Genomic DNA, 12,892 nt, shown 5'->3' on the forward strand with positions numbered 1-12,892 from the left:
TTATTTTTTTCTATCTTGCAATATTTCTTTTTTTAATTATTTCTTTATATATAAATGTTAATATTTAAATTAGAAATTACTTTTCTTTCCTTAACAATGTCAGTGTGACTGCGTTTCTTTGAGTCTAACGTACCTATGTATGTGTGTGAATAACTTTTAACAGCATTACTTGCCACTTACGTTGCATGTAGCACGTGCAACAAAACGTATAGTTGCAGCAAAAACAAAAACAATATATAGTACTTCTTTTGTGGTATAGTATACGGTGTGGTGGGCTTTAACAGCAGCAGAGCGAAGTCGGCTCAAAGTTGCTAAGACTGCGTTCACACGTGAACACTTTTGTTGCTCAAATTCTACTTGGGTTGCGTTCTCAGGAGCGACATGCCTGCGATAACTTGTGTAGCGGCATTTTTTCTTAATTCTGCAACCGTGAAACGAGTTTCTAAAAGGACACGATTGCCAAATAGCTCATCAGCGAACTGTTGCGCACAAGAATACAAAACGTGTCACCAGAACAAGAACGCCACCCCCTTTGTTGTTGTTGTAGTGGCTTTCCTCGCTGTCCCATTACCGACAAAAAGCGTTCCCACGACAGCCGGGTCCACATAACCGGAGCGAACACGTTTTTTTTTTAGGCGTTCACGGTCAACTTGACAGCATGCTACCACCAAAACAACAAAAACGTCCTCCTGTGAATACAGTCTAATTGCTAACACACATTCCAGCAAATGCCACTGTATTACAACAAACAAAATAAATATTGAAAAAAAAAAAAACACAAATGCGTATCAAAGCGCTGCTGTCGTGGGCTTAACAGGCAATCTATTCAATACGGAAGGCAACTACAGTGTACAATATGCGGGTCGAGCGTAACAAAACTGAAAATTTATTTTTGCAAATCAAAATTAACGCTTAACAACGCACACAGAATCTTTCACTTTTCTTGATTTTTTTCGTTTAATTTTGCTTACATTTTATACATGCTAGATACTCATGATTGGTTTTGGTTGCTTATTTAATGTTTTTTGTTTCATTTTTTTTTTTTTTTTTGTTTGTTTACTTTAGAATTTTGATTACACAATTTAATTGCTTCCGCAAAAAGCAGCTGAGCGCAACTTCATTATTACATACATACATACTTGTACATTACAATAGTAAGTAGTTATAAGCATTTGTTTCTTATCGTTTCGTTTTAAATTATAAAATAGTAGAAAATCTAGGTAGAAATTTACAAAAATGTGCAATTTGTTTAAAGTTTTCAGTTAAACTTTCCGCTTTATTTTGTTGATTTTATTTATTGTTTGCGTCAGTGTTATCATTGTGTAGCCTTTCACTTAATTAATTTCGTTACTTTTCGTGATAAATTAATTTTCATTTTATTTATTTATGAAAATAGCTATTTTTAGTTATGTACTTTTATTGTGTGAACTTTCGTATTTCAAACAAATTAAAACGGCGTTTCAGTTAAAGTTAACGCAACGGTTAACGGTTTTATAACGCTGTGTGGCGCTTTTGATTTTTTTTTCACTTTTTCATAATTTTGTTTTGTTTTTTCTTACACTAAGCAAAACTGAAAATTTTACAAAAAAAAGAATTATATTTTTCGTATTTTTTTTTTATTATTTTTTGTCAGACAACTTGCAAGCCGTTGCTTTAGATTTCACTTTGTTCAACTTAAATATTATAGACTTTATTACAGTATTAAAAAGTATCTTAAAGTTAGTGATGAATATTGTTGGTTGATGTGGAGCATAATTTTATACGAGTCTATGGTGTGCTGCATAATTCAAATAAAACTTTTTCAACTAAATACTATTTGAATATAATAACATGTTTCACTTTACGGCATAATTAAATGGTAATGATTTAGTATACTTAAGTGTATGTGTGTATGCGTGTTGCATGCATTACGCGCACAAAAAAACAATAAATTTTGATGCGAGTGAGTTGTGTGCAAATTAGCCAAAATAATAGGAAATTTAAGTGTATTATTACAGCTATTAAAGAGCGCTGCAGTGTGCCTGATGGCCACTGTGGTTGTTGTTGGTGATACGTGCCAACACCGACGCACCAAATATGCGACCTTACGTGTTTTTCTATGCTAATATGCGTGTATGTGAGTGTGTTGTGTTGTGGGTGTCACTTTAAGTCTACGGTGCACGTGTCGCCGCACACGTATGTAATTGCGCTGCAGCTACGCATGTGTTGGGTGTGACAAAACTGCTCCATTATCCTTATGTTGCTGTAGGCGATGCTGGTGGTGTATTCGAAGCGGTCGTATTACTCTTTGAATGCCTTAGCTGCATCAAATAGTGCCGTTGTGTCGGTTTATGCAGTGCCAGCTGTGTCAACGCGTCATCTATGGAAAACCATTGGCGCTTACGGCCAATGCTACGCGAATCTTCCCACTCCTCCAATTCATTGGTGACGGTCATAACAAACACTTCGGTGCGATGCATATGCTCGCGATTCTAAGCGCACAAAAAAGTAAATGTTGTCATTAATATTTTAAGAAATTATTATATGTACTGCAATTGTGCTCACTTCGAAAACACCCAAACAGCGCCCAAGCTTGCCGACAACGCCGGCCTCTTCGAGCACCTCACGCACAGCCGTTACCGAAGGCTCCTCTTCGGGTTCAACACCGCCACCTGGCACAATCCACAATTCCGGACGGCGTGACGATGTCACGAGCAGCACCTAAAAAAAAAAAAAAAAATAATAATAATAAACGAAAATGGCAATTAATAAAAATTAAATGCAGGAAATGTAATATTTATTTATTACCTCTGCCTCGGCATCGGAACGCACGCAAATGCAAGCGGCACGACGGCGAAAGCCATCCTTGTCATAAATTCGTGTAGAATTAGGCTTTTCCTTAACCATCTGAAATAAAAATAAAAAAAAAAATTCAAAACCAATTAATATTGCTTAGCATACGCCCGTGTCTGATATGAAAGCTGTATGTGTGTGTATTTAAATTCTTTAGATAGAGATAAGCATAAAAAATGTGAACTGCATTGGTTATTGGTAGCTGCGGCATTACCAAAATCTACAAGTCCGTAATTAAAATCGCGAATTCCGCTTATCTCCACCAATTGTGTGCTTTTATGAGATTGCGTTTGGACAGCACGTTTTTTATTATTACAGAACAGCGTAGTAGTTATGAATATATTCACACATGCATATGTGTATGTGTATGCAATGCAAACAAAAGTGAAGAGTCACTCAAAAGTTAGTGCAGAAATTTTGCTTACTTCAAATGTTTAAAAATATTTGTTGTGCTAAAGTTACTTCACGGTACTTTACATGAGTTGCACATTTTTCTTTTTATATGCCGGCAATTATTACGACACAAACTATTTAAATTTGCTTATAAATAAAATTCTACGCACAAGATTTTATAGCAACGCTTTCTTTGTTACCAAAATAACAGATTTTTATTTAGCACTGTCTGCGACTACCTCGAATTACGTTGTTGTTGTTGTTGTGGCGAGTACCTTGAGTTTTTATAAGCACAGGTTGACGTTTAGACCGGTATCGTGCTCCTTCGCATGAATGTGCAACTAAAACTGCTGAATTGGCAATTTGCAAACAGCTGAACAACCGGCTTTTCTGTGTGTGCTTGTAAGTCATGCCCCTTGAATACTTTAATGTAGAAATAAACATAATAAAAAACGAAAATAATAATAAACACTGTTTGCATCACTGGAGATAAGCGCTGACCTGTGCCTTTGTTTGTTTAAATAATTAATTTTGTATTGATTGTGCAATAAATTGCACGTGACTTAAGTCTGCTATTTTGCAAGGTAGGCCTACCTCATGTTTACATATTTATATATGTATATGTAAGTATAATACATACATATATAAGCTTGTTAATAAGCGCTAAACTGACTTGATAATAAATTAAAATTAGAAAAAAATATGTTAATTTCTATTGTACTGAAGCTAGAATACCTTTCACAAATGAAAATTATTTCCAAACAAGGACTGGAATTTTGTCGATCAGATTGTATGAAATATATGCTATAGTGGTACGATAACCGGCGTTCAGACAAATGAGTTTCTTGGGAGAAAACGACGTACGCAAAATTTCAGATCGGAAACTGAAAAACTGAGGGATTAGATCGCGTATATACTGACAGACAGACGGACGGACAAATAGAGGGCAAAGCTAAATGAACTAAACTTGACACGCTGATCAATGATATATATGTACATATATTTCTCTTCGGAGTCTTACAAACTACGTGCTAAACCTAAAAAAACCCTGTGCTGGGTATAAATATTCATATAATATAATTCATTTAATAGCGCTAACTTGAATTGATTATAAATAAAAATTTAATTATCGCTTCAATTTTGAACACATATAAATATAATTATAAACTGTGTCAAGATGTCTTACCTTTAATTAATTTTGCAATTCAGTTACTGCAATCTATATAATCTCGTAGAAAATAAGTTTTTTTTTTTGGGAGAACGCGTGCCCAGCAAACTTTCAAAAACTTGTGAAATCAGTAGATTGCTAAATGTACCTTTTTAACAGCGATTAAATGTATAAATAAAGTAATATTCACCAAATAATCTACATAACTGCAAGAGAAAAGTTGAGACAATTTATTAGTAAGTATGTGAGTTAGTGAAAATAAATGCATATTGATAAAATAAAGTAGATATATAGTTAAAACACGCTGAGACATAGTAGCCACCACTGGGTGGGCGTTGCACTCGTCATACTCGCATTTTGTGTGATTGATAGTACTTACGTAGGTCGACCGGCAGGTTGGTCGTAAGTTATGCGGCGCACTCAGTTGACGGCAAGCAATGTGTGTGTATGCGCGCTTTGTAGAGGCACAGGAAGAAATTAAAAGTCGAGGTACGAAAATTTTAAATTATGCAAAAAACCAAAAAACAAAAAAATTGTGGGGAAAAGTGGCAATTGCTGTTTAGCTTTGCAATAAGAGCATTTTTGTGTAGTTTGTTTTTGCTGTTTTGCGTGTAGGCTTGCCGCTGGCGGTTGTCTTTGCAAAACTGCTGCTATTGCAGATGTTTTTCACGACTTTTTTTCGTAAGACAACGTCGACGTCGTCGTTGCCGTCGTCACACAGAACTCTGCTGCTGCTGTAGATTCTTCCACTTGATGTGTGAGTTATTTTTCACACACGAATATAAATTCTTATATTACTACTGTTGCTTTTTCTTTGTCTGCGTTGTAAAGCAAAGAAAACTGCTTCCAGACGTTGCTTATCTACTTCTACTTAGACACCTGCTTCCCCATCTTTCGCTTGGACACACAATTGCCGCTGCTGCGTGTTTAGCGTAAGCTGCACTCTATATATATGTGTATATATAAACACTATAATTTTTTGGCAATTTTCTGCTCGTTGACGATGCAGAAAAAGAATGCAACACTTTAATCACAACTTCTTCGCCCTTTTAATTATTTCACAGCAAATGTAGAGTACATAAAGAAATTGCATGAAATTTGACAACCACAAATGTGCACTTAACTTGGCAGCACTACGAAAAGTCAAAGTGACTTTTACCGGTTCGTTGGTTGGCATTTGTGTGGAATACACCGAATGTGGTTATTGAGGAATCGCGCACACCAAGTGCTGCCATATTAGCAGCCATATTATTGGTATGAATTCTTTTAATTTTAAAGAAAATATGACTGAAATTACCTATTATGGCATACAAGAATATCGTTATAAAATATTAAGAACTTTAAAAAGAAAGAAAAGCAAGATAATTGCTCCAAAATTACTAGTAGATTCCCTATTGAAGGTTTGTCAAAGCCTACATGCTTATACGAAAAATTTTCAGCGTTTAAATTATATTGTTTGATATGAGATCAAAAAATTGGATTTTGAATTTTTTTAAACTCAACAACATCATCAAGTAGAATTTCTTTTTTTCCATCCGCGAAAAAGTCCGGAATCAGTTGCAACAGTGAAGACGTTGGAGATCGCTTGTAACTCGAAAACTTTAAAATTTTTCTTTACAAATTTCATTGTTTTTCAGTGAAATATATACAAATTTGTGCCAAAAATCTTAAAATATTTTTTAAAGCCCAAAAATTGCTTTTATATGGTGTGTCACACTAGGTGTGCCCAAAAAGATCAATTGGTTTGAAAAGTTAGAATTTCAGCATATCTGTTTAAATTAGCAAGTATTTATAGACATAGTTGATAGATAGATAAAGATAAAAATAATTGAGGAATGCACCGCGACCTTAGGTCTATTGTGCCCTCTCCTAACTCACAGGGAGCCCCAGCATATTGTTGTAGTCCAATATCCTGCTGGGTGCTAACGAGGTGATGTGATCCCTTTCCAGATACATGGATCCAAGAGCATAAATAGATATGTCTATACACTTAATTTTCTGCTCGCTTAAAAATTTTACAGTGAAATTATTCAAATTAATAAAGAAAAATATGAATAAAATAAATCTAAGTGTGCCCAAGTTTTGGCTAATCTGAGTTATTTGCATTTTCGGATAGTTGGCAACGCGTAATTGAAAAATTAAAATGTGATGTGTGAAATCATAAATTGATCAACTAGATTTCCAGGAAATATTTAATGCTACGCAGCTTTAAGCGACATAAATAATTATAAAAATTAATTAATTTTAATAATACAAAATTTGTTTTTCACAATAGGCATTTCTGCCAGAGATAATGTATAATATATATTATACGTTCTCTGTTTGTAGATAACAAATGTCAAACGAAATGCAAATATTGTATTGGCAACGCGGCTGAAATAGCGGAAGGAAATGTAAGAATAATTGGTGTTGAAATTTGTTCAAAAATGTTAATGTTTATAAAATTTATGATAAAAATCAGTTTTTGTGTTTGCAGTCGACGTAGTAAACGTTTAGTGAAAGTTGTTCATTGTTTTAGAGACTAAATATATAAAATTATATTTCAAATCTTATACTGCGGATAAATTATAAGTAGACGGAAGAAACAATAGCTCACTAGTCAGCTGTTTTCGATTGTACATGGGCTTGCAATGAACAATATGAGCGGAAAGCGAATTGTTTGATGCGCAAAAGTTTGGGTTGACTTATTTAGGAATGATATTAACAGTTTGATGTCCACAGAATGTGTCAAATTTCACAAAGTGTGGTTGCCTCACTTTGAAGGTAAGTGCCTATGAATATTTTTTAAATATTAAATGATTTTAAGTAGGACTGTGAATGGTTCAAAGTATCATTTATTATTAGTAAACTAGCAAGGATGAAAAGGACTATAAGCAAGGCATTGTCGTGGCGCTAAAATCAGGAGTGGTCGTCCATAATTCCGGGTATGGCGCAAGTAGTTGCATTCGCGCAAAAACTATAATCAGTACAGAAGCTCAGTTGTTGAAATTTCTGCTGTATTGGTGTCATAACCTCAATTTTTGTAAATTATGACTTTAGTTGTATCTAAATAATAATTGCTATATTTTTATGTTATTCGGGACTCTACCTAAATTTTCTACACCAGTGGCATAATTCTTCATTGAATCATAATTTCACAAAATAACATATAAAGAGCCCTATAGGGTAAAACTAAGCTACAGAACATAATACAAAACTGTGATTTGGCGCAGGGATTAAAATATGTATAAGTAGATTAAAAATTACAGTAAGGGTGTCCCTGCCTACAAATAAGTTCAATCGATTATAACTTGACCCTGCCGGTACTGCGTCGAATACTCTTAGTGGTAGTCTTTTGTAGAATTTGGTCTTTGTTCGTCGAGAGAGGACTTTACTTCTCAATTGCCTACTTAATCCGAAGTAGCACCTGTTGGCAAGAGTTTTTCTGTGTTGGGTTTCAAGGCAGATATTGTTGTTGGTGATAATATTGGTTCCAAGATAGACGAAATTATCTATGACTTCGAAGTTATGACTGTCAACAGTGACGTACTAGCCAAGTCGGGAATGCGATGACTCTTTCTTTGATGACAGTAAATATTTCGACTTGTCCTCGTTCACAACCGGACTCATATGCATCGCTTTCTTATTCACTGTGGAGAAAGCAGAACTAACCCCGCGATTTTTGTGGCCAAGCACCTTTAAAATCGACGAAGTGGTGGTGAGTGTCGATTCTCCTTTCACGGGTCTTTTCCAAGATTTGGCCCATGGTGAATATCTGGTCAGTTTTTGATTTTTCAGGCCTAAAGCCACATTGATGAGGCCCAATCAGTTTGTTGAATCGTCGAATGCACTTTATGTTCCTCAGAAAAACAAGCATAAACTAAACACTAATTACTCATTTAATGTTACTTTGGGCATAGGTATTACTGGCGTCATACTATCCTAGAAAAAAAAAATATTTCGACGAATGGGTTTCCGAGTGAAATATAAATTAAGAAGTCTTACTATTAACCACAGTAGAATATCATCCAAACTTGTTTAGAACAATGAAAATGGTTAAAATCGCGTGCTAACCACGACCAATAGTTTTATGCTACTTTTAGCCTCCCCCCCTTATCCACCGCGAAATTCCATAAAGATAGCGAGCACAAAATTTGTATTTGCATTCTTCTGATCGCAACAGCAATTGGCCCAATTGAGCAACCAACATTCCCACTGCCCACATATTTTCGATATTTCGCAAGCGCTTGAAGTCCGGCGGAAAGGAAACCACATTCCCAGACCGTAAATTGTGAAACAAAAAAGAATAAAAACCAAAACAATAAAGTCATAAGTGGCCAATAGTAGTGTCAATATTTCCGGTCAACCATATAAATAACAAATAACTTGCGCTCGCAACATGGTGACAATTACAACAACAACAATAACTGCAATAATAATGATAACAATAATAGCAACAACAATAAAAATAATATAACTACACCAAACTGCGAAATAAATGCGAGTACGGCATAATTGTGGTTGCTATTAGAAATGCATTTGTTGTTGTTGTAAGCGTTGTAGCACTAAAGTACACCATAAAGTTTTATTGGCAAATATCGTTTGTGCAACAGATATCTGTACACTTATATATACATATACATACATAAGTACACATGCATGTGTTCTAGAGCAAACTCACCTGGAGGCTCGCTGCTGCTTTGATTTCGCTTACATAATTAAGTAATTCAAATAATTTACTGTGTATATAATGGACAGGCGCAATATATATGTACACATCCAGACACACATACATATATAAATGCAAGAGTTTGCCGCAACAAACAACAACAGCATTCTGGACGCATGAACTGGAAAATGGTAGGCCAGATGTGGCCGCATTAGGGGTATGACTCTTGAAATTAATTGAAAACTTTTCTTATGTTTACATAATATATTTTAAAGTAATGATATATATAGATACATAGCAAAAATTAATTGAGGTTTTCGTACTGCGATCTATGATGTGTCTATTGTGCATTCTCCTATTTCACATATGGCCATAAAGGTCCAGCACTCTGCGCAATTCCAGGAACATGCTGGCCGCGACTGAGGTGATGTGATCCCTTTACACGTAGGTGGAATTTAGGGACTTGAGACTGCTTCTACAAATTCCTAGTTAATCTGCAATTAAGTGTTCTGTAGTTTCCGGTTCCATGTCGCAAAACCATCAGCCCATGGTGACTTATAGTTTGAGAAGGAGGCTAATGCGCACTTGATTGAGTCTGAGGTGAATAATTTCCTTGCAGCTGTCCAATACGACCGATCTGACATATGAGCGACCATTGGTGAAATTTGGTCCTCCCCAAAACGTCAAGAGCGCCATTGCCCCATTCTTTGCGCTGGTCTTATAGGCTTCATCTTATCTTTTAACAAATAATGAGGTGCCTGTCCAGTCTCTACACAAAGCCTGTGCAGTCTAGCTGTGGCCGATGAGGCGTTGTTACTGTTCATTGTTATAAGTTGTTAGATGATGCTTGTATTTTTCCCAGTAGTCCGTGCGTTTGGCTTTGTTAAAAAACTTGCGAACTGACTGTCTAAGCATTGATAATTTAGAAGACCACCAGGAACAGGTTATTTCCTGTTGGTCGCCTTTAGTGGATCCAAACAAGGTTAGATTGTAATTTTACACCGATTGAAGTTGCTCAATTCCCACAAATGCCGGTTCTACGTTACCGGTATTGACTCGGCTTTTATCCGGCCAAGAGCAGTACTTTTGACGATCTAACCTTGTTTGGATCATTACGTTTTTGGCTCGCCTTTAGAGGACAGGCAGGCAGTCTGCTATCCAGTCCAGCTGCAGTGAACATACTAACTACCTGCCATATTCCACTTATATGTAATGATATACATATAGGCAATTTAAAACAAGGAAAAACGTTAACTTCGGTTACACCGGAACTAGAATACCCTACACAAATACAAAAGATTCTTTAGAATTGATCTCGATTGTCCTGTTTTTATGGCAGCTATATGCTTTTGTTATCCAGTCTGAACAATTTCTTTTGCCACATTTCACTTGGTCTCCGACGCTTCCTTCTGGGTGGAAAATTGGCTTCATTCTTCTCCTATGAATCGATTCTATCTATTCGGTTTTGGGTGTAAAGCATGTCAACTCCTATTAATAGAACGATGCCGTGTACCGGCCGAAAAAGATGGGATAAAGTAGATGCAACCCCTACAATCATCAAACGCATTATTATAGGTGACGAGACGAGGGCTTATGAAAGTGTTCAACTATCTAACGAATGAGGCGAAACAGAAAAAAAAACACAACATTCGACATTAAAGGGCATTCCAGCCGAAGCTTTTAACAATTGTTTGGAAATATCAGTCGGCAAGCTTGTATTATGTCATGAGTTTATTTTTAAGGTTATACGCACACACCAGTTTTGAATATTTACGACACCAAGTGGAGTTTAGTTATGAGGTCCATGAAGTAGTCATCCCTTAAAATGATTGCGCTGTACGCGAATTTTAATATACCCTGTAGCCTCACTAACTATACCTCTTTCAGTGTATCATACCTTGGTGTCGCCAGATGCTTGCAGTGTAGTCGTTCCAATGCGGGACAAGTGCACAAGAGATGTTCCATTGTATCCCTCGTGCCTTGCTCTAGACATTTCCTGCTGTCCATTCGATCTGTCAGCTCCATTCTGCGGACTTGTGTCGACATCAGACAGTAATCAGTTAGTATTCCCAGCATGTTCCTACAGTCTCTTCTATCGAGCGCCAATAGGAATTTTGTGTGCTTCCGATCCGTTCCGACCGTTTTGCACATGACTTTTGATTTTCTTTACCATGCATCTCTCGAGATCGTCATATAGACAATGGAAAAAAGAATGTTCATCACGGTTTCTGGTGTTAGTCGGACACGATTCTTGGCAATATCATAGAAGTGAAGTTAACAAGAAGACACTACTGGCCGATATGCGATACGAGAGGTTACTGCTTTGAGTGAATCTTCTTTACTTTACTTTGAGTCTTCTTTCCCAGTTGAAAAGTGGGATCATGACTTTTAACTATTCAAATTAGTTTTACAATTTGGTAGAGTATCTCATGTGACTGTAAATAAAATTTACACCCTCAGTTTTGAGATACCGATCTGCACGTGCTTTTTCACCCCAAGAAGCTACTTATTTGTCGATTTGTCGACATCGGACCACTATAGCTTATAGCTGCCATGCAAACTGATCGATCAAAATCGAGTTCTGGTCTGCAAATCTTTTTTTTTTTTGTAAGGTATTACTGCTTCGCAGCAATCGAAAGTGACGTTTTCGGAGTTGCCTCCCTATAACCGTCATACCCCTAATTTGAAGGCCAGTAAGTCTACATACTTATGTGCAACCGAGTACAGGTTGCCGACGCGCCACGCTCAGCATTTGACACCTTGCGCGCGCATTCACTTCAAATCTAAATTTACTGATATCAATAAAGAAAACAGCAACGACAAGGACAACACCAACAATAACAACAACAACAACAAGCAAGACGCGTGCAGCTGTGTAACGAACGACCTCAAAGGTAATGAACATAAATTACGCCATTGAGCGCGAATGTGTTGCAAGTGTTAGCCGTTTTGCGCTGGGCAGCGTGGCATGAGTCGCTAACACGATAAGCACGTACAGCCTCCCACCCGCCTCAATGGTGCACACATGTACAGATAAACAATGGTTGGCCGAGCGAACGGACCGACGCATGGTTGCGGTATGCGTGTTCAATACCTTGTGGCACAGACAATTGAGACCGAACATGTTTGCAATAATAGTAACAATAACAACGATTGGCGTCTTATAGTTGCAAGTGCATGTGGCACCACACGTTGGCTGGTCATTCTTAGGTACTTGGGAAAAATTTGAATATTGCACACTTGATATCGCTAAAAGTGTCTCGGTCATGTTTGCCACAGATTAGATTTGGATGGCAGTCAGCCAGCTAGCCAGCCAGCTAAATGTGGCAGTATGGCGCGCACATTCGGTGCTTGAGAGTATGTGGCAAGTGCTCCTTTGACAATGCGTGGCAATGTGTCGATTGTTATGGCCAGACCGTGTCTCGTCTGTTGCAATACTTATTTAGTACCGTTGTTGTTTTTGTTGCCGTTGCAACACGCTACACATGTGGGAGGACAATTGAATAGTTTCGATAGCTGACTTTTGCCTTCTTGCTGTTGTTGCTTTGTTGGCGCAACATTTGCTAGATAAGTTGTTGGCGCTGCCAGCTGATATTAGCTTGTGGCACGCATGTGTTTCTTTGCTGGCAATCAATGTACGTTCAAAATATTTATGTAAGTTCATTTGTTGTGTTGGCTGTTGCAATCATGGGAAAAATTTGCAACGCGTGCAAAGTTCATTTCGCTTGCCTCAAATGTGTTGCACTCACGCTTGCTTCAAGCATGCTTCGGTAGGTAGTGTGGTTGGTGTGGTTGCTGGTGTGACAGCCGTGGTGTTGCTTTATGTTGGCGTTGTTGACACGATTTTTGAC

General features: G+C 37.1%; 1 protein-coding gene across 2 annotated transcripts; it reads right to left on the reverse strand.

Annotated features, from left to right (window-relative positions):
* Positions 1 to 786: 786 nt before the first annotated feature.
* On the reverse strand, positions 787 to 5,511 carry LOC108965476 (diphosphoinositol polyphosphate phosphohydrolase 2). Of its 2 annotated transcripts, XM_018927927.1 has the most exons (5): positions 4,773 to 5,511; positions 4,412 to 4,599; positions 2,788 to 2,886; positions 2,545 to 2,700; positions 787 to 2,471 (listed from the first exon to the last, which is right to left on the reverse strand). In XM_018927927.1, the coding sequence occupies exons 3-5, from the start codon at positions 2,884 to 2,886 to the stop codon at positions 2,235 to 2,237; spliced, it is 492 nt and encodes a 163-aa protein (XP_018783472.1). In that variant the 5' UTR covers positions 4,412 to 4,599; positions 4,773 to 5,511; the 3' UTR covers positions 787 to 2,234. The 2 variants fall into 2 exon arrangements, with proteins under 2 accessions (XP_018783472.1, XP_018783481.1); XM_018927936.1 differs by lacking the exons at positions 4,412 to 4,599; positions 4,773 to 5,511 and adding an exon at positions 3,465 to 3,574.
* Positions 5,512 to 12,892: the final 7,381 nt, after the last annotated feature.

This window comes from Bactrocera latifrons, unplaced genomic scaffold, assembly GCF_001853355.1.
Source record: "Bactrocera latifrons isolate USDA-ARS-PBARC rearing strain unplaced genomic scaffold, ASM185335v1 scaffold_1, whole genome shotgun sequence".
In the NCBI taxonomy this organism is placed as follows: domain Eukaryota; kingdom Metazoa; phylum Arthropoda; class Insecta; order Diptera; family Tephritidae; genus Bactrocera; species Bactrocera latifrons.

Excerpts from the sequence above, each read along its gene's own strand:
- LOC108965476 (XM_018927927.1), bottom strand. The coding sequence starts at position 2,886 with ATGGTTAAGGAAAAGCCTAATTCTACACGAATTTATGACAAGGATGGC. Across the intron at positions 2,701-2,787 it reads GTTCCGATGCCGAGGCAGAG|GTGCTGCTCGTGACATCGTC; the intron begins GTAATAAATAAA and ends TTTTTTTTTTAG. Across the intron at positions 2,472-2,544 it reads GCTGTTTGGGTGTTTTCGAA|AATCGCGAGCATATGCATCG; the intron begins GTGAGCACAATT and ends TTGTGCGCTTAG.